General features: G+C 46.5%; 1 protein-coding gene across 1 annotated transcript in view; it reads right to left on the bottom strand.

Annotated features, from left to right (window-relative positions):
- Window positions 1-24,123, bottom strand: part of LOC126174994 (NADPH--cytochrome P450 reductase) — a 210,567-nt gene that overhangs the window by 83,412 nt on the left and 103,032 nt on the right. The window contains exons 2-3 of the mRNA XM_049921477.1: window positions 21,154-21,339; window positions 1,787-1,976 (exon numbers count right to left, since the gene is read on the bottom strand). Coding sequence (XP_049777434.1) covers window positions 1,787-1,976; window positions 21,154-21,338 — 375 coding nt within the window. The 5' untranslated portion in view covers window position 21,339. The remainder of the gene's footprint in view (window positions 1-1,786; window positions 1,977-21,153; window positions 21,340-24,123) is intronic.

The following is a 24,123-nucleotide window of genomic DNA, read 5'->3' as shown; positions in this document are numbered from 1 at the left end:
CTGGTGAGATACTGGTCCCACGTATTCCAAGATTTTCGAGAATATTTTAATGTCGATAATATAAATGTGATGAAGTTATGCATGAGACAAGTGACCATCATTACAATAATCAGGAGTTCTCCATTCAGGCTGACTGGGTCGCAATGGTAAAAGTCAAAAATCAGGCAAGCATGGTTTGTTTCACATACAACTTGGAACGCCTGATCTTCATACAGTAATTGCTCCTGGATATCTGATGACGGATTAATTCCGAGACGCGTCATATGAGCGATAAAGTCATTCCTTGCCTGATGTTTGACTTAATATGGCAACCCAGTCAATGTGAACGTAGAACTACTCATTGTTTCAATTTCAAGTTTGACGTTGGATAACTAATGATAAAATAAATACTTTTTCGTGTAATGTAATTACAAATTAACAATTTTCTGCCATTACTCGTACTGCGACACTTCTTTCTTACCAAATTTCATGATTCTAGGTCAATGAGATATACTGTATAGGCTTTGATGAGTGAGTTTAGGAGTATTAAACTATGTGACATAAAAGGCCGAGGCATTTGGTTGCATTGACTTAGCAGCTAAGGGTCTATAGATCGTAGTATGTTACAAATTTCAACTTGACACGTCTATCTGTTCCTGAGAAAAAAAGGGGTCTTAACAGACGGACTAACAATGAGTCAGATAAGAAATGACAAAATTTCGTGTCGCACAGCTACAAATTTACAGCTTCTGGATTTTTTTCCTTTTGTTGTATTGTGAAACATTCCTTCTTGCCAGATTTGACGATTCTTGGCCAATGAGAAGTACGTTATAGGTTTTCATGAATGACTTTGCGAGTATTAAAATATGTGACAAATGGCCGTATTTTTGATTGCATTTACTTAGAAGCTTACATTTATAACGTAGTCAAAGGACCGTTTACCTCAGTATGCGACATAAATTTGAATTTAACACATCTAACGGTTCCTGAGAAGAGTTTTTAACAATCGGACGGACAGACACAGACAAGAAAGCGATCTCTTAAGGGTTCCGTTTTTACCGATTGAGGTACGGAACGACAACGCACCGGCTCTTACCGCATTATCTGTTAAGATTTCTCGCGAAGTGAAACATCAGTGTCAGACCATCCACCTTATTCGCCTGAAGTAGCACCCTGTGACTTACATAGTCCCCAAGGTCAAATCTGCATTAAAGGAAAGAGATTTCAGTCCATTGAAGCGGTACGCGTCATCAAGCAGCTCACACAGAATGACTTCGAGCACTGCTACCATCAATCCAAAATTCACGTAAGGGAGTATACTGAGGGTGATAATAATTAAATGTGTTTTTTTTAAGAAAATGTTTTACAGCAACGGTCCCGTTATTTTATACCCACACTTCGTCTATGGTGTCCTCCTTCAAAAGGAGGAGCTTCTCTAATAGTCACTGCTATCTAGGTGACCACCAATAATTACAGGTCAAAGGCGGGACCTAAATTACTCCTGCACAGAGGGAATGAAGTTCAGTAATTTCCGTACGACTCTCGTCTCGAAGCCGCGCGGGGTAGCCGTTAGCGTAAGTTAGTTTAAGTTAGATTAAGTAGTGTGTAAGCCTAGGGACCTATGACCTCAGCAGTCTGGTCCCATAGAACTTACCACAAATTTCCAATTTCTCGTCTCGAGATGGGGCGGGGGAGGAGGGGTTACGGCAGGGGAGGGGGAACAACACAGAAAATATGGAGGCAGGTTTTTTAATTTTAAATTATAGCTTAATTCTCTAATAAGAAAGATGTCGTGCCAGCCACTGACCATGTCGCATTCCTCCGGGTCCGCCACCATGCCCTTGAGGCGGTAGCGCGCTCCCTCCTTGGCGAGCCGGCCGGCGAACTCCTCTGCAGTGCCCGTCTGGCTGCCATAGAACACCACCAGGCTGCGACCCGACGTCTTCAGCTTCTGGATGAACGACTGGTCGGACGCGGGCGCCGTCATTGCCGTTGGTCTGCAACCACCGAGGCAAGTCACCTCTCCTTCCTACCGCTCACAGAACATATTGTCAAAATACATGGACGGAAAAAAGTCGCAACACCAAAAAAAATAATGTACATTAAGGAAATTTCGAATACGTTTGTCTAGGTAACATAATTAATTGATAACACTGCAAGCTCACAGGATAATGTGAGCACGAGATAAACGATTGCAAATGTGATATGATAGTACATTAATAAGCTGTGTAATCGCCAGAATGTTGAATGAAAAACAGACGCGGGTGTCAGTTTGTGGGATGGAGTTCCATGCCTGTTGCGCTTGGTCTGTCAATACTGGGACGATCAATGCTGTTTGTGGATGACGCTCAAGTTTCCGTCCGATGATGACCCATATGTGACTGACTGGAGGCAGTTCAGGTGATGGAGCAGGCCAATGCAACGTGTCGACACACTGTAGAGCACGTTGAGTTACAACTGCGCTATGTGAGCGAGCGTTGTTGTGTTGGAAACCACCTCCTGGAATGCTGATCACAAATGACAGCACAACAGGTCGAATCACCAGATCGACGTACAGATTTGCAATCAGGGTGCGTGGGATAACCACAAGAGAGTGCTCCTGCTGTCATACCAAACAGCACACCAGGTGTAAGTCCAGAGTCGCTTGCATGCAGACAGGTTGGTCGTAGGCCCTAAAGTGGTCTCCTCCTAACCATCACTGGCACCGAGGCAGAACCAGCTTCCATAAGAAATCACAACAGACCTCCACCGTACCCTCCAATGAGCTCTTCCTTGACATGACTGAATTCGCAAATGGGGTCCGTGGAATGCACGTTATAGGGCGCCTGGCACGGAGCTGCTCTTGAAATGACGGATTTGGAACAGTTCGTTCTGTCGCTGTGGTGACAAATACTGCTCCGATTGCTGCTGCAGATGCAGTAAAATGCGGCAGAGCTATACGCCGAACACGGTGGTCTTCCCACCCGATACTGCCACGTAGCTGTCCGGGGACTGGTCTTCTTTTGACCGTACATTCCCCTGGCCACCGCTGCCGGCAATCATGTACTGTGGCTACATTCCTGGAAAAACATCAGCTCACCATGCCCAATCCCAAAGGTAACGAACGCTGACGACCGTTGCAGAGTCTATTAAAAAACCTGATTTTCATCCTCATAGCGCCACTCTTGTGCTACTGGCGTGAAATTTAAATAGATACCTTCAGACGTAGAAGCACATCTACCATCTTTTCGTTTACGTCGCGCAAGTTCCTCTTGCTGCGATCGTTTTTCCAACAGTGAAGTTGCACCTTCTCCTCCATTCTTTCCCAGGAAAATTTTATTTCTGATTCCGTAACTGATGAAGTATATTATTGGAAACATAAGGCCCAAGGCTAAACGTCATTGTCTTTATTTATATTTCATCCTTTGTGACTAGTAAAGAGTGACTCTCAGCATAAAGATACAAATTTTGACAAATTACATTGTAACAGCATTATAATACGAATACTTTGTGGGAAAATGTCGTACAGCATTGTTGGCTGGGAGACCTGGAAGGGCAGGTTCAGTAGCCTAATTTGTAAGGTTTATCTATCCTTCGTGCACAATGGCACCTTCCTTCGCGAAGATGAAAAGTGTGTTGAAGTGTGCCGTACGTGGTAAATGGAGGCAACTAATGGGTGTGTGTAGAATGATGTCATGTGTTGAATGATGATGATGTGAGAAGGGAGTGGGTGAAAACTTGTGCCAGCATGTAGCCTACTCCTCTCTAACAGCACCAAGGATGCAGCGCAGCTTAACGTCCCCATCCGACGGACGGACCATCTCACTTCATGAGATACCGCGGAGAAAGACATTGGTGCAAAGTTTAGTGTTCAGGAACTTGATGCCAACACCCCTCATCCCCTTTGCCATAAAGAAAGTGTAAGCAACCAACAGCACGTGGCGCACGCGGTCGATTACCCATCCAAGCACTGGCCACATGCAACATCTCTGACCTCTGTGACCTTACGGGAGCCGGTGTACAGGTGTTCCACGAGGCAAGGCCGTTGGCATTTGATTTACGTAACAAAAAGAGCTTAATCACTACATAGGTATAATGTAGTTTACATGATAAATAATTACGTAATCTGCAAGCTAATAATAGAATTTCGTCATAGGAGTAATATAGATACAACACGCTCTCAGGAAGAAAGTGCAAAGAGGTAACAATAATTATAAACCATAAAGTTCTCCTTTGACCAGCAAACGTTAGTTAAAATATTATTTAGATTATGTGGTTTACAGCTTATGTTCCGTCTGTGCAGTTTCACTCCCTTCGAGTCCATGACTACTGTCTAAGGTTTCTACACTACTCTTTGAAGAAAGTGAAACACCAAGATCGAGAGATGTGTTCACAATAAAATTTATTCCACCGATTGGAGACATGACACTACACAAATGATTAGGATTATGGATCTGTACATGCGGTATGATGACGAAAATCAATATATAGGAGCGCCACCTCGTGCTGCAATCAGAGCCGCTAGACATGGTATGAATCAAAGAGCGCCTGAATATGCTACTGACCACGCGGTTTGTAGGCGCGTCCACGAAGCATCAACTGTGGATGCAGGAGGATCTAAACGGACAAGTTGCTGACCGACTGTATCCGAGACATGTTCGATGGGCGAAATGTTAGACAAACGGGCAAACCAGAAAAGCTGTGGTGCCCGCAATTCTTCGAAGAAAGCTTGCGCATTCCTCGCCAAATGTGGCTAGGTATTGTCCTGCTGAAATACGGCATGTGCAACCGTCTGCAGGAGGGGCAGTGTCTCGGGCTGTAAAATCTCCCTGATGCAGCGGTAGCTGTCCAGACAGCCCTCACGACTTAGTAGGCGAGGTCACACATCATAGGCAACGGCGCCCCAAACCATCATACTTGGCGTTTGTCCGCATGCCGCTCAACAATACAGTTTGCCTGACTGCGTTCACCGCTGCCGCGTCGAATGGGTATGCGGCCATCATTGTACACTACTGGCCATAAAAATTGCTACACCAAGAAGAAAAGCAGATGATAAACGGGTATTCATTGGACAAATATATTATACTACAACGGACTTGTGATTACATTATCACGCAATTTGGGTGCATAGATCCTGAGAAATCAATACCCAGAACAACCACCTCTGGCCGTAATAACGGCCTTGATACGCCTGGGCATTGAGTCAAACAGAGCTTGGATGGCGTGTACAGGTACAGCTGCCCATGCAGCTTCAACACGATACCACCGTTCATCAAGATTAGTGACTGGCGTATTGTGAAGAGCTAGTTGCTCGGCCACCATTGACCAGACGTTTTCAATCGGTGAGAGATCTGGAGAATGTGCTGGCCAGGGCAGCAGTCGAACATTGTCTGTATCCAGAAAGGCCCGTACAGGACCTGCAACATGCGATCGTGCATTATCCTGCTGAAATGTAACGTCCGCTGTTCAAAGTTCCGTCAATGCGAACAAGAGGTGACCGAGACGTGTAACCAATGGCACCTCATACCATCACGCCAGGTGATATGCCAGTATGGCGATGACGAATACACGCTTCCAATGTGCGTTCATCGCGATGTCACCAAACACGGATGCGACCATCATGATACTGTATACAGAACCTGGATTCATCCGAAAAAAAAAATGACGTTTTGTAAATCGTGCATCCAGGTTCGTCGTTGAGTACACCATCGCAGGCGCAGGCGCTTCTGTCTGTGATGCAGCGTCAAGGGTAACCGCAGTCATGGTCTCCGAGCTGATAGTCCATGCTGCTGCAAACGACGTCCAACTGTTTGTGCAGATGGTTGTTGTCTTGCAAACGTCCCCATCTGTTGACTCAGGGTTCGAGACGTGGCTGCACGATCCGTTACAGCCATGCGGATAAGATGCTTGTCATCTCGACTGCTAGTGATTCCAGGCCGTTGGGATCCAGCACGGCGTTCCGTATTACCCTCCTGAACCCACCGATTCTATATTCTGCTAACAGTCATTGGATCTCGACCAACGCGAGCAGTAATGTTGCGAAACGATAAACCGCAATCGCGATAGTCTATAATCCGACCTTTATCAAAGTCGGAAACGTGATGGTAAGCATTTCTCCTCCTTACACGAGGCATCACAACAACGTTTCACCAGGCGACGACGGGCAACTGCTATTTGTGTATGAGAAATCGGTTTGAAACTCTCCTCATGTCAGCACGTTGTATGTGTCGCCACCGGCGCCATCCTTGTGTGAATGCTCTGAAAAGCTAATCATTTGCATGTCACAGTATCTTCTTCCTGTCAAATTTCGCGTCTGTAGCAAGTCATCTTCATGGTGTAGCAATTTTAATGGCCAGTAGTGTAGGACAAGCTGAAGCTGGACTCGTCCGAAAACAGTACATTTTGCCACTCAGCGCGTTAGTGTTAGCGTTCACGTCCACATTGTAGTCAGAGGCACAGGTGGGTGCTGGTCGATGGAAGCTGCCGCAATGTCATGCGTTTGCCTAGGACCGCGCGCAGAAGACTGCGTCAAACCGTCGACGCAGAAATGCCCACACCCAACGTTGCGCCTATACTGTAGGCGATGCTGTTCCGTCCGTTACAGTGTGCCATCCAGTACACTGTCGCTACGTTTACATCCGACGCCTCTTTCGGGAGCTGGAAACAATTTCGGAAAGAGTTTTTCGCTGTCGTGTTTACTTGTTAAGGCCTGAAGCGGATTTGATAGCCTATTCAAATACGGCGTCTGTAAATCTGCTGTTCCATTTTTTTTTTTGTGGTTTTAGGGCGCATTTTTGTGGTCATTAGCGCCCTGACGACGTTAAGAATGCACCGCGAGGCACAAGTTTAAAACAACAACTAAAAGGGAAAACACGATAAAAGACAGACTGACAGGCATAGGATTAAAAAACAGCATCATCAAATGTCCTTAGAGAGGTTTGTCAAATTGATAAAACAAAGAACACGAGCAGCTGCTCGTGGGTCATCCGCTAAAATGGCATCGAAAGTACTTGGCAGGTTAAGATGTAGGCGCAGTGTGTTAAAATCTGGACAGGACATTAAAATGTGTCGAACCGTCAGCAAGTGCCCACATGGGCAGAACGGCGCCGGCGCAGCCGTCAGCAGATGGCGATGGCTGAACCGGCAGTGCCCAATTCTTAACCGGGCCAAAACTACCTCCTCCCGCCGAGAAGGGCGTGAGGAGGACGTCCAAGCCACGGGAAGAGGTTTCAAGGCCCGAAGCTTGTTGTCTGTAAGTGCAGCCCAATCGGCATGCCACAGCGATAAAATGCGTCGACAAATGACCCTGCTAAAATCGGACGAAGGGACACAACAAGAAGCTGTCCGAGGCTGGAGGACCGCAGCCTTGGCCGCGGCATCTGCAGCTTCGTTCCCAGGGATACCGACATGGCCAGGAACCCACATAAAGCTAACCGGAGAACCGACGTCCACCAGCTGCTGAAGAGAGCGTTGGATCCGGTGTACGAAAGGGTGAACCGGGTACGGATCACTGAGGCTCTGGATGGCGCTCAGGGAATCCGAGCAGATGACATAAGCAGAATGTCGGTGGCGGCAGATGTAAAGAACAGCCTGGAAGAGGGCAAAGAGCTCAGCTGTGAAGACCGAACAATGGCCATGGAGCCGGTATTTGAAACTTTGTGCCCCGACAATAAAGGAACACCCGACCCCGTCATTGGTCTTAGAGCCATCTGTATAAATGAAAGTCATGTTGATGAACTTCGAACGAAGTTCCAAAAAACGGGAGTGGTAGACCGAACCGGGGGTAACCTCTTTTGGGAGCGAGCTGAGGTCAAGGTGAACGCGGACCTGAGCCTGGAGCCAAGGTGGTGTGTGGCTCTCGCCCACTCTAAAGGTTGCAGGGAGTGAAAAATTAAGGTGCTGAAGGAGGCGACGAAAGCGAACTCCAGGGGGTAGCAGGGCAGAGACATACAACCAGTATTGAAGGTCGAGAGAGTCGTCAAAAAAGGAACGATAAGACGGATGGTCGGGCATTGACAGTAGCCGACAGGCATACCGACAAAGCAGTATATCGCGCCGGTAGGTGAGTGGCAATTCGCCAGCGTCAGCATGAAGACTCTCTACGGGACTAGTATAAAATGCTCCGATCGCAAGTCGTAAACCCCGATGTTGTATGGAGTTGAGGCGGCGTAAGATGGATGGCCGTGCAGAGGAGTATACGAAGCTCCCATAATCCAGCTTGGAGCGGACGATCGACCGATATAGACGAAGTAGGACGGTTCGATCCGCTCCCCACGACATACCACTGAGAACACGGAGGACATTTAAAGAACGGGTACAACGGGCGGCCAAATATGACACATGTGGAGACCAGCTAAGTTTCCTGTCAAATGTAAGGCCTAAAAATTTGGTTGTCTCCACGATTGGGAGAGCAACGGGACCGAGTCGTAAGGACGGTGGGAGAAACTCTTTGTAGCGCCAGAAGTTAATACAGACCGTCTTCTCGGCAGAAAAACGGAAGCCATTGGCGACACTCCAGGAGTAAAGACGGTCAAGAGAACGCTGGAGACAGCGCTCCAGGACACGTGTACACTGCGCGCTGCAATAGATGGTAAAATCGTCCACGAAAACGGAGCCTGATACATCAGCTGGGAGGCAATCCATTATTGGATTGATCGCGATGGCGAAGAGAGCGACGCTCAAAACTGAGCCCTGTGGCACCCCATTCTCCTGGCGAAAGGTGTCGGACAGGACAGAACCCACACGTACCCTGAACTGTCGATCCATTAAAAAGGAATGAATAAAAAGAGGGAGGCGACCGCGAAGGCCCCATGTATGCATGGTGCGGAGAATGCCCGCCCTCCAACAGGTGTCGTAAGCCTTCTCCAAATCAAAGAACACAGCCGCGGTCGGGCGCTTCCGCAAGAAGTTATTCATAATGAAGGTCGACAAGGTAACCAGATGGTCAACAGCAGAGCGGCGCCTACGAAATCCACATTGTACATTGGTAAGTAGGCGTCGAGACTCGAGCAGCCAAACCAATCGAGAGTTAACCATTCGCTCCATCACTTTACAGACACAGCTGGTAAGCGAGATAGGTCGATAACTGGAAGGCAAGTGCTTGTCCTTCCCCGGGTTAGGAATCGGGATAACAATCGACTCGCGCCAGCATGCGGGAACATGTCCCTCAATCCAGATGCGATTGTATGTACGAAGAAGAAAACCTTTACCCGCAGGAGAAAGGTTCTTCAGCATCTGAATATGAATAGAATCAGGCCCTGGAGCAGAGGACCGTGATCGGCCAAGTGCGTTTTCGAGTTCCCGCATGGTGAATGGGGCATTATAACTTTCACAATTCGAGGAGCGGAAGTTAGGTGGCCTAGCCTCCTCTGCCTGTTTGCGGGGGAGGAAGGCAGGGTGATAATGAGCGGAGCTCGAAACCTCTGCGAAAAAGCGGCCGAAGGCATTGGAGACAGCCGCAGGGGCCACAAGGACGTCATTCGCGACCTTCAAGCCAGAAACTGGTGAGTGGACCTTAGTGCCAGATAGCCGGCGCAGGCTACCCCACACAACAGAAGAAGGAGTAAAACTGTTGAAGGTGCTTGTGAAAGCAGCCCAGCTGGCTTTCTTGCTTTCTTTAATAATACGACGACACTGAGCACGTAATCGTTTATAATTAATACAATTCGCCACTGTAGGGTGGCGTTTAAATGTGCGTAAAGCACGTCGACGAACACGTAAAGCGTCTCTACATGCTGCGGTCCACCAGGGGACCGGTACGCGACGTGGAGAAGAAGTAGGGTGAGGGATGGAATATGCAGCAGCAGCGAGAATGACTTCCGTGAGGTGTGCGACCTGACGATCGCAGCTTGTGAAGGTTTGATCCTGAAAGGTCGCCCTGTAAGAGAAGAGCCCCCAGTCTGCCTTGGAGTTGGTCCAACTAGAGGAGCACGGAGAGGGGGTATGCTGCAGGAGATGGATAACACACGGGAAGTGGTCGCTCGAATATGTATCAGAAAGCGCATACCACTCAAACCGGCGTGCAAGTTGGGGAGTACATATAGAGAGGTCTAAATGGGAATAGGCGTGAGATGTGTCCGAAAGAAAAGTAGGGGCACCAGTATTGAGGCAGACAAGATTGAGCTGGTTGAAAAGGTCTGCTAGCAAGGAGCCTCGCGGGCAGGATGCTGGAGAGCCCCAAAGGGGATGGTGGGCATTGAAGTCTCCAGTTAACAAAAATGGTGCAGGTAGCTGAGCAATAAGTTGCATCATGTCTGCCCTGGTAACGGCAGATGACGATGGAGTGTAAACGGTACAAAAGGAAAACGTAAAAGTGGGGAGAGTAATGCGGATGGCAACTGCCTGCAGGCCGGTGTGCAACGTGATGGGATCGTAGTAAATATCATCCCGGACCAGCAACATAACCCCTCCATGAGCTGGGATACCTACCACAGGGGGTAGGTCAAAACGCACAGAGGTGTAGTGTGCCAAGGCAATTTGATCGCATGGGCGGAGCTTCGTTTCCTGGAGGGCTACAACGAGCGGACGGTGCAAGCGGAGCAGCAACTTCAAGTCCTCTCGGTTGGAGCGAATGCTGCGAATATTCCAGTGAATAAGTGCCATCGTAAGAAAAGGAAGATGAAAGAAGGGGTCACCTCGAAGGCCGCTGAGGGCCTGGCTTCGAGCGAGCACTGCCGCCGCTATCAGTAGGCGGACAGTCATCGTCCATTGGGTCTATAGGTTCATCGGCCATCTCGGGAGGATGGCCGGGAGGAGGAGCTTCCTCCGCCGGTGAACGGCCAGATGTTCGGCTACCAGCGGTGCGGCCAGGCGAAACGGATGACGGCCTGGGGCGGCAACCGCTGGGTGGCGCAGGAGAAGAAATGCGCCGTGGCGGAGAAGGAGAACTGTGCTTCCTATGAGCCTTTTTGGAAGGACGATTGGTGGAAGTACCGGTCGAAGGCTGGGAGGTCGAGGTACGTAGGAAGTCTGCACGGGATGGTTCCTTCTTGAAGGCCCGTGCATCTGACTTCGGGGTCTTCGTCTTAGCAGAAGCTGATGAAGGGGCTGGTGTCTGTGGGGTGATGGGAGGAAGAGGAGACGTCGACCGCGCGATCTTAGCACTGGCCGAACGGACGACCGTGGTGCTGAAGGTCAGATCGCATGTCTGGGTTGCTACCTCCCTGGTAGTCCGAGGAGAGGCGAGGACTGTACTGTATTTCCCCGCTGGGAGCAGCGCGGGCTTCCTACTAGCCAATAGCTTGCGAGCAGCCGAGGTGGACACTTTCTCTTTGACCCAAATTTCTTGGATACAGCGTTCTTCCTTATAGACAGGAGAGTCGCGGGAGGATGCGGCATGGTCACCCTGACAGTTCACACAACGAGGAGACGGAGGTGGACAGTCACCCTCATGGGCATCCCTGCCACAAGTGACAAATTTAGCCGCATTGGAACAAGACTGTCGAGTGTGATTGAAACGCTGACACTGGTAGCAGCGCGTAGGTGTCGGGACATAAGGGCGAACAGAAATAACCTCGTAGCCCGCCTTGATGCGCGATGGCAGCTTAACACTATCGAAGGTCAAGAAAAGTGTCCGGGTCGGTACAAGGTCATTGTTGACCTTTTTCATGACCCTATGGACAGCCGTCACGCCCTGCTCAGCGAGGAAAGATTGAATCTCCTCGTCAGTCAATCCGTCGAGGGAGCTAGTATAGACTACACCACGAGACGAATTCAAAGTTCGGTGGGCCTCCACCCGGACAGGGAACGTGTACAGGAGTGTGGCCCGAAGAAGTTTTTGTGCCTGAAAGGCACTCTCAGTTTCTAGTAATAAGGTACCGTTACGCAACCTGGTACAAGATTTGACAGATCCGGCTATGGCATCTACGCCCTTCTGGATAACGAAAGGGTTGACAGAGGAAAAATCCTTTCCGTCCTCAGATCGAGAAACGACGAGGAACTGTGGGGCAGGCGGTAGGACTTTTGTCACTGGTGGCTGGTCACGTTTCCGTTTTTGGGCAGAAGTCGAGAGAGATGGAGTAGAATCCATTGCGGAGGAATCCCCCATGATTGCCAGCGTCTCCGATGGCGCGCTCCTTCCTTGTGGGGACCCTCTCAGAGGGCACTCCCGCCTTAGGTGAATGTTTACACCTCAGGTCACACCTCCCGAGAAACAGACGGAGGGACCAATCGGCATGGTCAGAAGGTATCAGCTCAGGCAATCACCCCTCCCCGGGCCTGGCCTTTACCAGGGGGTACGCGCGTGCCTTACATGTCTACCCAGGGCGGGGACTTACGCGTTACCCCGTCACCGGCTACGCGTGTGAACGCGTGGGTCGGCCTTCAGGCACGCACAGGGAGGAAGAAAGAAGAGGAAAAAGAAGAGAGAGAGGGAAAAAGAGGACAGACTGTCTCAAACGCCGAGGCGGAGACCAGAGAAGGCAAGGAGAAGAAGGCAATGAGAAGGCAAGGAGAAGAAGGCAATGAGAAGGCAAGGAGAAGTCAAGGGAAAGAGTAAGGAAGACAGTGAGGTGGAGAAGAGCAAAGAAAGGAACCAACAAAAGGAAGGAAGAAAGAAACGAGAAGTGAAAAACCAAAAAGACCACAATTATAGGTCGTGGAACCGTCCGTCTCCGGACGCAGGCGCTAACTACCCCCTTGAGGGGGATGGACTCCTTTTATTCGCCTCTTATGACAGGCAGGAATACCTCGGGCCTATTCTAATCCCCGGACCCGCAGGGGGGCTGCTGTTCCAGTTTCCGATGTAGTCGGCACAAGTGCTATCTCTCTTCGGTTAAATATTAGAAGTAGCTTCATGCTCGGTGTAATATTTCTACTTCTCCTTCACATTGCAAGATGTCACTACGTCTATACTAGCTGAATTTTTTAAAAAATAAGTCGTTAACTAGCAGCCCAAGCGCGCTTCAAAAACAGTTGTGCTTTTACGCGGTAGCGAAAAGCGATTGTGGAAGAGGAAAACCGGCAGCAAGAAACGGATTTCCAGACTATTTTGGAGGGTTTACAGGACCAACCAAAACCGGTATTGGAAACTCAATGTACGTAATCCGGTTTTTGGAGCCCATGTAAACGTCAGTGCTGTGTATGGCTCTCTTGCCGCCTCTGGTTCCACATACGCCTCACTATTGAAGCAGAATGCCCTGTGCGAGCTGCAGTGTTACGGAACGACAGACCGCCTCCCTGACATCAACCATTCTGCCACGTTCGAATGCATTCACATGCCGATGTTCCACCCTGTGATGGCGAGGATCGGCTGAGCTTGCATAACACTGACCTCTGGTCACAGAAAGAGGACCCTGTTGAACCTACATGCACGACACCTCTCTGCCATTTAAATCACTTCTTCCGTTGTTCTACACGTCATCTTATCGTGGCGTGTTGCAATCATTACTCCTGAGCGTTTCACTTTTTACAAATAGTAGTGTAGTTTTTTTTTGGTATTCAACGAAGGTTATTTGAGCTCTCTTTTATTCGATATGTCACACTTCTATTTGAAAAATATCCAGTGTACAAATATGAAGTCTTCAATGGTACGTTACCCGAAAGAGATTCTGATAACAAGCAAAGTGATCTTTGGTTGTCAGTAACATTGTTCAAATGGTTCAAATGGCTCTCAGCACTATGGGACTTAACATCTGAGGTCATCAGTCCCCTAGAACTTAGAACTACTTAAACCTAACTAACCTAAGGACATCACACACATCCATGCCCCAGGCAGGATTCGAACCTGCGACCGTAGCGGTCGCGCGGTGCCAGAATGAAGTGCCTAGAACCGCTCGGCCACACGGCCGGCAGTAGCATTGTCATTGCCATTGAAAAATAAGTGAAAGTCAGGTGTTTGTCACGCTGTTGAGCGGTATGAAAATAAATGGCTGGTCACAGAAATAGACACACAGAGAGAGTTGCTTTTCGAAGATACGATTTTATAAAGATTAAGTTGAGAAGTGTAAAGATATTCTGGCGATGTTGTTGCTGAATTGCGTGCTCGCGCGTAATTTACCACGAGTTTGAGAAAGAGAAATATTTAGCATGATTTTTGTCTTTATCGGTTCGGGCCAGTTAGTTTGATGGATTGTTGAGACGTGATTAAACAAAGTTATCTACTTACACAGCTAGGACTCAAGAGTTATAGATTTACTCTTACAGTGCAGTATTACATTGGCGCGTACATCATTTAGTTTACGGGATTTTAACCAATCAGTTTGCGTACATAAATTTATTGGGCATTATCACGGGAGAATTTTGAATAGTTCTTTCAAATTTTTACTCTGCCGGGCTTTGTGAGTTGGAATTGCAAGACACGCACTGTGATGTCACGCCCTGTAGCACTTGACTGCACTGCACAGTACCGTATTTCACAGCACAGTTTCTTTAATATACAGATTTAGATTTTTTATTTATTTTTAGTAGAAGTTAACTGTAACACAATTATATTGTTTCTGATTGATTTGGCACCTCTTTATCAGATAGCGTTTACACAAGTACACCACTTGCATTGTTCAGGCACACACTGGAACACAGACATACGGTAGTACAGAATACCAAACGTGTTTACACACACCACAACTACAGTACAGTAATAAAACAGAACCGTTGTTGTTGTCTTCAGTCCAAAGACTTTACTTCTCCACTACTGTTGATCCCTTGATGTCTCAGACTGTGTCCTATCAACCCCTTCTTTTAGTCAGATCCTCCCAGAAATTTCTTTTCTCTCCACTTCTATTTAGTACCTTCTCATTAGTTACATGATCTACAGATCTAATTTATTTATTTATTTACTTAACCTGGCAAGATTAGGGCCATCAGACCCTCTCTTACATCTAGCCAGGCATTCTACTTATTTTACATGCATATGTTTTAGTACGCATGTTAAACTACATCTAGTACAAAAAGTGAAATAAACAATTAAAATGGCACACCTGGAAAATTTATTCGTAGATCATAAGTACTGTTATAATTAGACATTATTGAAGAGACAGATTTTAGATAGGAGTGCTAGCAGCAGGGAGTATGAGGGGGACTGATGGTGAAGGGAGGAGAATAGAGACATGATGAAACATAATTAAGGAAATATAAAGGAAAAGAAGATTGCGTGGCTAATAGAGATAGATGAAGAGGAAGGCATCTCAGGAGCAAGATAGGAGACGCTAGCTTTGCTATTCGCCAGAGGAGAGGATTGGCCTTGTATATTAATTTTGTGGAGAACGTTATGAAGATGATAGTAGGAAATGCTTCAACTTCTTCTTAAAAGCAGCAGGGGATTGAATTTTGCGCAAGGTAAGGGGCAGTTTGTTCCAGAGGCGGACCAAGGTACAGGGGTGCTTGCGCGACGAGGAGTCGGTGAAGTAGACAGAGTGTGGTAGTCACGCAGTTTGTCGGGCCGCAGCCACCCTAGCTGGGAGCATGAAGCACTAACATGATCATATCGGCCAATGTTGTAAGTGAAACGCACACAGGCATTCATGGTTAGTTCTAGCCGTCTTTTGTTTTCACTACTCATGCCTTGTTGAATTACATCACAATAGTGGAGGTTCGGTAGAACGAGTGCTTGCACGAGCTGGCGTTTCAAGTCCTGTGGAAATATGTTCCGAAACTTTTTGAGAGCATAGAGACAAGCAGACGTCTTCTGGCACACTGCGACTGTATTCCCCGCCCAGTTGAGATGCTCATCCAAAGTTACACCCAAGTTCTTAACTGTTTTCTGATATGGTATTGGAGTACCGTCGAGAAGAATAGGAGGCAGCCGTTCGCGGAAATCTGAACTTATTAATTTCTGATGGGCTATTAAGATTACTTGCGTCTTTTTTTGCATTTAGTTTAAGCCCCAGGTTTTTCGCCCATGTCACTACTGAAGACAGATCATCATTCATCTGAGCAATTGCAGTGTTTACATCTTCAGGTCTAACGCTTAGGTAGAGCTGGAGGTCGTCGGCATAGAAATGATATTTACAGGAGGACAGAACCGACGAAATATCGTTGACATATAAAGAAAACAAAAGTGGTCCTAAGACTGATCCTTATGGCACTCCCGAGGAAACATGTTTCCAGGAAGATTTTCATTTACGCAGACAACACATTGCTGTCTATCTTAAGTAGCTTTCAAACCATCTCATTGCACTATCTGAGAAATTAAGCTGTTGCATTTTTCTGAGCAATGTATCAAAGTTAAGTGTCAAAAGCTTTACTGAAGTCCAGTAGCGTCAATATTGTTGCCTTTCGGTTGTCGATGGCATATTTCAGGTCATCAGTTACTTTAATTAGAGCAGCGTTTGTGCTGTGATGTTTACGGAAACCGGATTGAAATTTGTCATATAGGCTGAATTCATGCAGGTGTTCAGTGATTTGATCATGAACAATATATTCAAGTGCTTTGGAAACAGCAGGCAGTATGCTAATTGGTCGGTAATCACTATGCAGTTGCGGGTTTTCTATTTTTGGGATGGGTCGAATTATGCTTCTTTTCCATGCCGTGGGGTATATTCCGTTCACGAGGGAAAAATTAAATATGTCAGTTAAGACAGGTACTAAGATATCGGCAACATTCTTAATGATGGTTATACTGATACTGTCATTGCCTATTGCATCAGAAGAGATTCTCATTATTGCTTTTCTTGCCGTATTTATTGTTACATGTTTTAGATGGAAGGTATCGTTGTTAGTTATCCTGTTTGGGGATTCTTGTGGACGGTAATTATCAGCTGTGTGGGTATTCAGAGGTGCAGAGAAGAATTCATTTAATTCGTTAGCTGAGAAATGGAAAGTAGTTTCCGATTTTGCCTTTCCGACCCCCAAGCTACGGAGATTCTTCCATAGAGTCATGGGCGTCAGATCGCTGCATACAAGGGAGCGAGCGTGCCTGATTTTAGCATTGCGAATGCATTGTTTCACTCTGTTCCGTAGCTTTCTATATTCTTCGAAACGCTCGGCTTTCGGATCTGCCTTGAAACGCCTGTGGGCAGCATCCGTATTATTCATCATTTGACGTAACTCAGCGGTGAGCCATGGAGCAGGAGATTTTCTTACACGGATTGTGCGTACAGGTATATGTTTGTCATAGAGGGCAGTGAGTTTATCAATAAGTTCATTAATTTTGCCGTCGATTGTAGGTTCTCTGGTTATTTGATGCCATGAGATTTCTGAGCAATCGGCTGTTACAGCGTCAAGGTCAATACGTTTCATGTTCCTACAAGTTATGTAACGCGATTTGATCCTTGGGGGCTGCACAGAGTAGGCCACGAATATTACATCATGTGCTAGGAGGCCAGGGGCCGATGTTTGACCAACATCTCTTACTTTGTCAGTCTGTTTCGTTGCGATCACGTCTATAAGAGTATGACTGTGCGCCGTATGGTGTGTAGGTTTTAATGGAAGACTGTTCATGCTATTGCAACTAAACAATCTTCTTAGGTTTATTGCGGAGCGAGTGTCTCTTAGCAGGTCTATGTTCAAGTCACCCATTACGATGACATGTTCGTATTGACACTGAAGTGAATGTAATTCAGACTGAAAGGAACTCATTGAGCTTATTTTTGGCGGCTTGTACACGACGCCAGTCAAGAACTTACGACTTTGTATATTTATTTCAATGAACATGAATTCAGCCTCTTTCATCAGCAGGGTTTTACGTACATAAGACTTTTGCTATCAGATCTGTTCGTATATACGCACCGACCCCGCCACCTCGCTTTTTTTATCTGTCTGCCCTAAGAAATGTGTACCCTGGGAAATGAATAGATGCAGAGGATGTGTGTGGCTTTAACGGCAACACATTTCAAAAGTTTCCATTGTCTTGTCTAAACTGTTTATTGTCGATGTTTCACTTCCATATATGCCTAAACTCCACATAAAAACATTCAGAAAAGAATTTCTAACACTTAAATCTATATTCGATGTTAAGAAATTTCTCTTCTTCAGAAACGCACGGTTACAACTGTTTTATTTCTATAAGTATATATAGCTATATCCTTAGTGATAATTTCACTATTTGTAAACTAAAATGTACTTTATGTCCCATCGTCTATTACACACATTAATGGCGGTAAAATACTGTTATAATTTAGCAGAATTTGTATCTTTATGCTGAGACTCACTATTTATGCATTACTTTTATGCAGGAGCGTTCGAGACTGTGTCTGCCACTCCGAAGTGTTCGCACAACGAATGATATATAAACGATCAAAATAAAAATAAAGGTGGTTGTCGAACTGATGTTTCCAGAGAAAACACAGGCCAAGACAATGATTTCTCACCCTGCAGCAAATCACGCGTATGAAACCTACCTAACTGGTATTATGTTGGAGAGTATTTTCTTTTTATTAGCTTAAACTTGCTGACAAACCCGACGTTATTAATGACAGCACCGTCACATTTCTGACAAGGATGGGGCAAGAAATAGAATGTAACGTTTTTGATAGAATAAAAATCCGATCCAGTTGCCAGTAACTTCTTTTTTATTGTGGGACCAGTTTCCAAGCCTAATGCTTCATCTCCAGGTGTCGCCAAATAATTAGGGAAAAACAAACGTGTGGCAGCCGGCCCAGTCAGTTATAAGGGGTCACGCCCACGGCTAACAAACGCGTGGGAGCGTAGGATCTACAGCCCTTCTCGACAGCCAAAACATCAGTCCTTCAAACTTATTTCACATCCAAAGAGCACGTTTCTGATATGGCTTCCTAAACAAAATTTTAACTACAAAGTTCCTCTACAATCTCAAGAAGCTAGTAACAGGAATTTTAAAACACACTATACAGGGTGACTATTGATGAAACCGACAAAATGCAGGGACAGAGTCCTGACTTGAAATGCAGGAGAAAAGGTCCTGTCAACACGTGTCCGGAATTGGATGGCGTGCGTGCAAAGACAACATATCGTCCTGCAACACAGTACAGAGCTACATCGCATCCATGTCACAACAGCTATTCAAAGTGGTCTCCATGGAATGCAGTGCACGCGTTCACACATCGCATCATCGATTGCAACGTTCCTGTCCCTCTCCGAATAGCGTCAGAGGCGCCGTGAGCACGCCGTTGAAGGGTCTGCACACCAGCAACTGGTTCAGCACGCACAACGCTTTTTCAAATGCCCGCAGCGGAAAAAACTCGAGGGGGTTTAAGTACGGTGATCTAGCAAGACACGCTACAGAGCCTCCATGTCCCATCCAACGTCCGCGGAAGATTTTGAAGTGCTGGCGAACTGTAATGCGGAAGCGGGGTGGTACTACGTCGTTAAGAACATTCTCCAGCAGCCGAGGCAGAGTTTTCCGCAGGAAGTCCAGGTACGCTCGTTCCTCCCTCGAGGCGTTGTGGAATAATAAGCGGCCAAGTATGTGGTCGACAAGAACCCCTGCCTACACATTGACGCTGAACCGATGCTGATGAGACGCATCAGCCATTCCCTGAGGAGCGTCTGAACCCCAGATTGATGATTCCAGTTCTGGTAAAGGTTGCTTTCTGACTAAAGAGGACTGATGACTTAAATCCTATAATTGTGATGGTATGGCGCAAAAACCATTGACAAATCCTTCCCGTAGAGAGAAATTCGCTCCTGGTAATCCTTACGCTCATTGCATATGATAGGGATACTAGCAGGTGTCATACAGGATACACATAATCTTACTTTGGCTTACACCATGTTGACGGGCCACTTGCCTGTAGCTTGTGCAGGGGGTTCGTCACATTAGCCTCCAAATCCAGTGTACGCAAAGTCCGCCGCCTCCCTGCTCGTTAGTCTGTCTGAAAGAACCTATGATCACACAAATCCCCGAAAAGTGCTTGAAATGTGTGATGTGGTTGGGTCTGTGAGGGTACTTGTTTTGGTACAGCCGTGCTGCCGTTTCCATCTGCTTGGCCGTACAGAAACACCACCTCGGCGTGTTCCAGAAATTAACACTGGGCCATTCTGCTGCTTACAGTATGTTGCGTCAATCATACAGCCTTACAACACAAAAAGCACACACGACACGAGGAACTCTCATTCCTCAGCGCCATCTACCGTGGCAACGATGCATTTCCAGACATGTTCATAGGACCTTTTTTCTCCATTTCCAGCCAGGTATCCGATCTTGAAGTTTGACGGTTTTATTAATGTTCTGTTGTTTAAACTAAAAATGCACATAATTTTATGATCATTTAACAAAAATGTTCACATTGCAAAATAAATAAAAACTAATATAAGAATATGCAGCCTACCGTTGCAGGTTAACTTGATCGTTTACCTAGGTTTCAACGTTAGTAATAACGTCGTCTTCAGAACTTGCAGCAAGTTAATATTATAATACGCTAGTAAATTATATTAGATATAGTCATCCTACAGGATGCAACGTATAGTACTTACATAAATTATTATTTTAATGTTTGCCTAAAACAAGCCATGTCCTAAGTCAACTTTATAAAACTTGATGATTAACCATAAGGTTTTGTCACTTCTATTAAACCAACTGTAGAAATTCACTTTAAGCCCGTTGTATGGGCCTCGTCGTGTGACGAGAGACTGCGGGCCGCGAGTGCTTCGCGGTCTGCCTCACAGATGGCGGCGCGCATGCGCGAGACGTATAGAGTCAAACTCTTATTACGCACGCGTCAGATAACCTTTTTGCTATGAATTAATTTTATATTTTACTATTTTAAGTTAATTACAGTATCCAACATGACTACGTTTTACATTCTACTACAAAGCTTTCTAAACTGACCAACAAGGAAAGGATCTATTATTACAGAAACTGTGAGGTCACATGCATTATGAATTATTGTAAGCCTAGTATGGGTTGGAAGCCTTCGAAGTATGCCCTATTTTTTAGATACAGTTGATCGTTCATTGAATTGCTTCTATCTGTAATTAGGTGTGCATAAATTTGTAGTTCCTCAAGCGTGTAGAGTCTATATCCCTTAACTTCATGATGTAGTAGCTCTATGTCACGTAAAGGTTTAGGTGCATGAGCCATTTGCATCAGATGTTCCGCAAAGGCTGACCTGTAACTGTAGGCTGTATATTCTTACATAAACAATCAGTTGCTGTCGCTGCATAAAAATGTTAAAAATTAATAAAAACTAAAACCCGCTGATGATGGTACAGTGGTGCCGAAACATATTTGGGTACTGAGAAAAACGGTGTTTTGCATAACTGGCGGACCTCACATCCAAAAATTATTAATGTTCCCTCTGTATACACTGAGGACCAGTGCCTGTCGTGGCGTGTACTCACTGTATGGTGTAGGACTTTGTGGAGAAGGCGGCCAGCTGGGCCTCCTTCTTGGCCTTGCGGCTGCGCAGGTACCAGACGGCGAGCCCCAGCAGCGCCGCCAGCAGCAGGATGTCGACGGCGCCGAGCAGCGGCTCCTCCTCCACCGGCTGCGCACCCAACTCGTTGCCTCCGGCCTCTGCTTCCATCCTGCAACACCCGCACACACGGACACGTCAATAACGATGGCGACCAAGGGGCGGCACTGTATATTATACCGCAATATGCAATCAAAGTTAAATACAGAAATTTGCATCGAAAATAATCTTTGCCTACTACTACACTACTGACCATTAAAATTGCTACACCAAGAAGAAATGCAGATGATAAACGAGTCTTCATTGAATAAATATATTATACTAGAACTGACGTGATTACATTTTCACGCAATTTGGGTGCATAGATCCTGAGAAATCGGTACCCAGAACAACCACCTCTGGTCGTAATAACGGCCTTAATACGCCTGGGCATTGAGTCAAACAGATCTTGGATGGCGCGTACAGGTACAGCTACCCATGCAGCTTCAACACGATACCGCAGTTCATCAAGAGTAGTGACTGGCATATTGTGACGAGCAAGTTTCTCGGCCACCATTGACAAGACGTTTTCAGTTGGTGAGAGATCTGGAGAATGTGCTGGCCAGGGCAGCAGTCGAACATGTTTTGTATCCAGAAAGGCCCGTACAGGACCTGCAACATGCGGCCGTGCATTATCCTGCTGAAATGTAGGGTTTCGCAGGGATCGAATGAAGGGTAGAGCCACGAGTCTTAACACATCTGAAATGTAACGTCCACTGTTCAAAGTGGCGTCACTGCGAACAAGAGGTGACCGAGACGTGTAACCAATGGCACCCCATACCATCACGCCGGGTGATACGCCAGTATGGCGATGACGAATACACGCTTCCAATGTGCGTTCACCGCGATGTCGCCACCATCGCAGGCGCTCCTGTCTGTGATGCAGCGTCAAGGGTAACCGCAGCCGTGGTCTCAGAGTTTATAGTCCATGCTGCTGCAAACGTCGTCGAACTGTTCGTGCAGATGGTTGTTGTCTTGCAAACGTCCCCATCTGTTGACTCACAGATCGAGAAGTGGCTGCACGATCCGTTACAGGCATGCGGATAAAATTACCTGTCATCTCGACTGCTAGTGATACGAGGCCGTTGGGATCCAGCACGGCGTTCCGTATTACCCTCCTGAACCCACCGATTCCATATTCTGCTAACAGTCATTGGGTCTCGACCAACGCGAGCAGCAATGTCGCGATACGATAAATCGCAATCGCGGTAGGCTACAAACCGACCTTTATCAAAGTTGGAAACGTGATGGTACGCATCTCTCCTCCTTACACGAGGCATCACAACAACGTTTCACCAGGCAACGCCGATCAACTGCTGTTTGTGTATGAGAAATCGGCTGGAAACTTCCTTCATGTCAGCATGTTGTAGGTGTCACCACCGGTGCCAACCTTGTGTGAATGCTCTGAAAAGCTAATCATTTGCGTATTACAGCAACTTCTTCCTGTCGGTTAAATTTAGCGTCTGTAGCACGTCATCTTCGTGGTGTAGCAATTTTAATGGCCAGTATTGTAAATGCAACCACATGGTGTAACGTGGACCAACAGAAAAAAATAGTTCCCGACTTTTCCTGGTTAAAAATACAGTTGAAAATATACCTTTTCCAGAGTCAAAATACACTACTGGAGTGTTTTGCTGCCTACGTAGCAGAATTCCTTAACTCGGTTTACTCCACGATCCCCGACGCTAACTTTTAGTTTCTCGCGTTGTCAATTCTGCTCCTTTTTATTACTTTCATCTTTCCCTACTATTCTGTACCCTTTAGACTCTTCATTCCGTTCAACATATCCTGCAATTCTCCTTCACATTCATTCACTGAGATAACAATGGCGTCAGCGAATCTTATCGTTGATATCCGTTCACTCTGAATTTTAATCCTACTCTTGAACCTTTCGTTTATTTCCGTCATTGGCTCTTCGATGTACAGACTGAACAGTAAGGGCGAAAGACTACATCCGCGTCTTAATCCCTTTCTAGTCAGAGCATTTCGTTCTTAGCCTTCCAGTCTTATTGTTCCCTCTCGGTTAGGAAGTCTGTAATGTTTAAATAGGGACCTGTAGCCGCAATGCTGTATGAGGCAGAGGTATTCGAGGGTTTCGAAGAGATTAATTTAGCTCCAAGCGGGCAGATAGATCAGCAGTAGGGCCTATACGTCAAATGCTATATCATAAATCAAAAGCCTATGCAGACATTTTACTTGTGAGTCAGAACGAGAATGGGCTGAGAAATATGGCAGAAGGCGTCATGGTAGAGGCGACGAAACTGGGTTTACAGATCAATGAAAACTAGACTGAATAACTACTGGTATCACGCACTGAGTAAGACCAGGTCACGCTTTCACACAGACTGGCATGTGCCACTTAATCCTCCAAAATACACTAGGTTCGACGCTATCACACACAAGACTAAACTCAAACACAAGACTAAACACAAGACTAAACTCAAGACATCCTCCTCATCATTTTACCCGTTTTCTACGACGTAGTAACATGGAAAGCGAGGCCCACAAGAAAAACAGACCGCGGCACATACGTCACAGCACGTGACACTGCAGATCTTACTAGTGCTAGCAGCCGTCTACAGTAGGAGCGAGTAACTACTCCAGACGAAACTTCCTGGCAGATTAAAACTGTGTGCCGGACCGAGACTCCAACTCGGGACCTTTGCCTTTCGACTCCAACTCGGGACCTTTGCCTTTCGTGGGCAAGGTTCGCAGAAGAGCTTCTGTAAAGTTTGGAATGTAAGAGACGAGATATTGGCAGAAGTAAAGCTGTAAGGATGGGGCGTGAGTCGTGCTTGGGTAGCTCAGATGGTAGAGCACTTGCCCGCGAAAGGCAAATGTCCCGAGTTCGAGTCTC

Source organism: Schistocerca cancellata, chromosome 3 (assembly GCF_023864275.1).
Source record: "Schistocerca cancellata isolate TAMUIC-IGC-003103 chromosome 3, iqSchCanc2.1, whole genome shotgun sequence".
Taxonomy (NCBI): Eukaryota; Metazoa; Arthropoda; class Insecta; order Orthoptera; family Acrididae; genus Schistocerca; species Schistocerca cancellata.
Note: the sequence above shows the minus strand (reverse complement) of the source record. Positions and strands in the feature narration are given on the sequence as shown.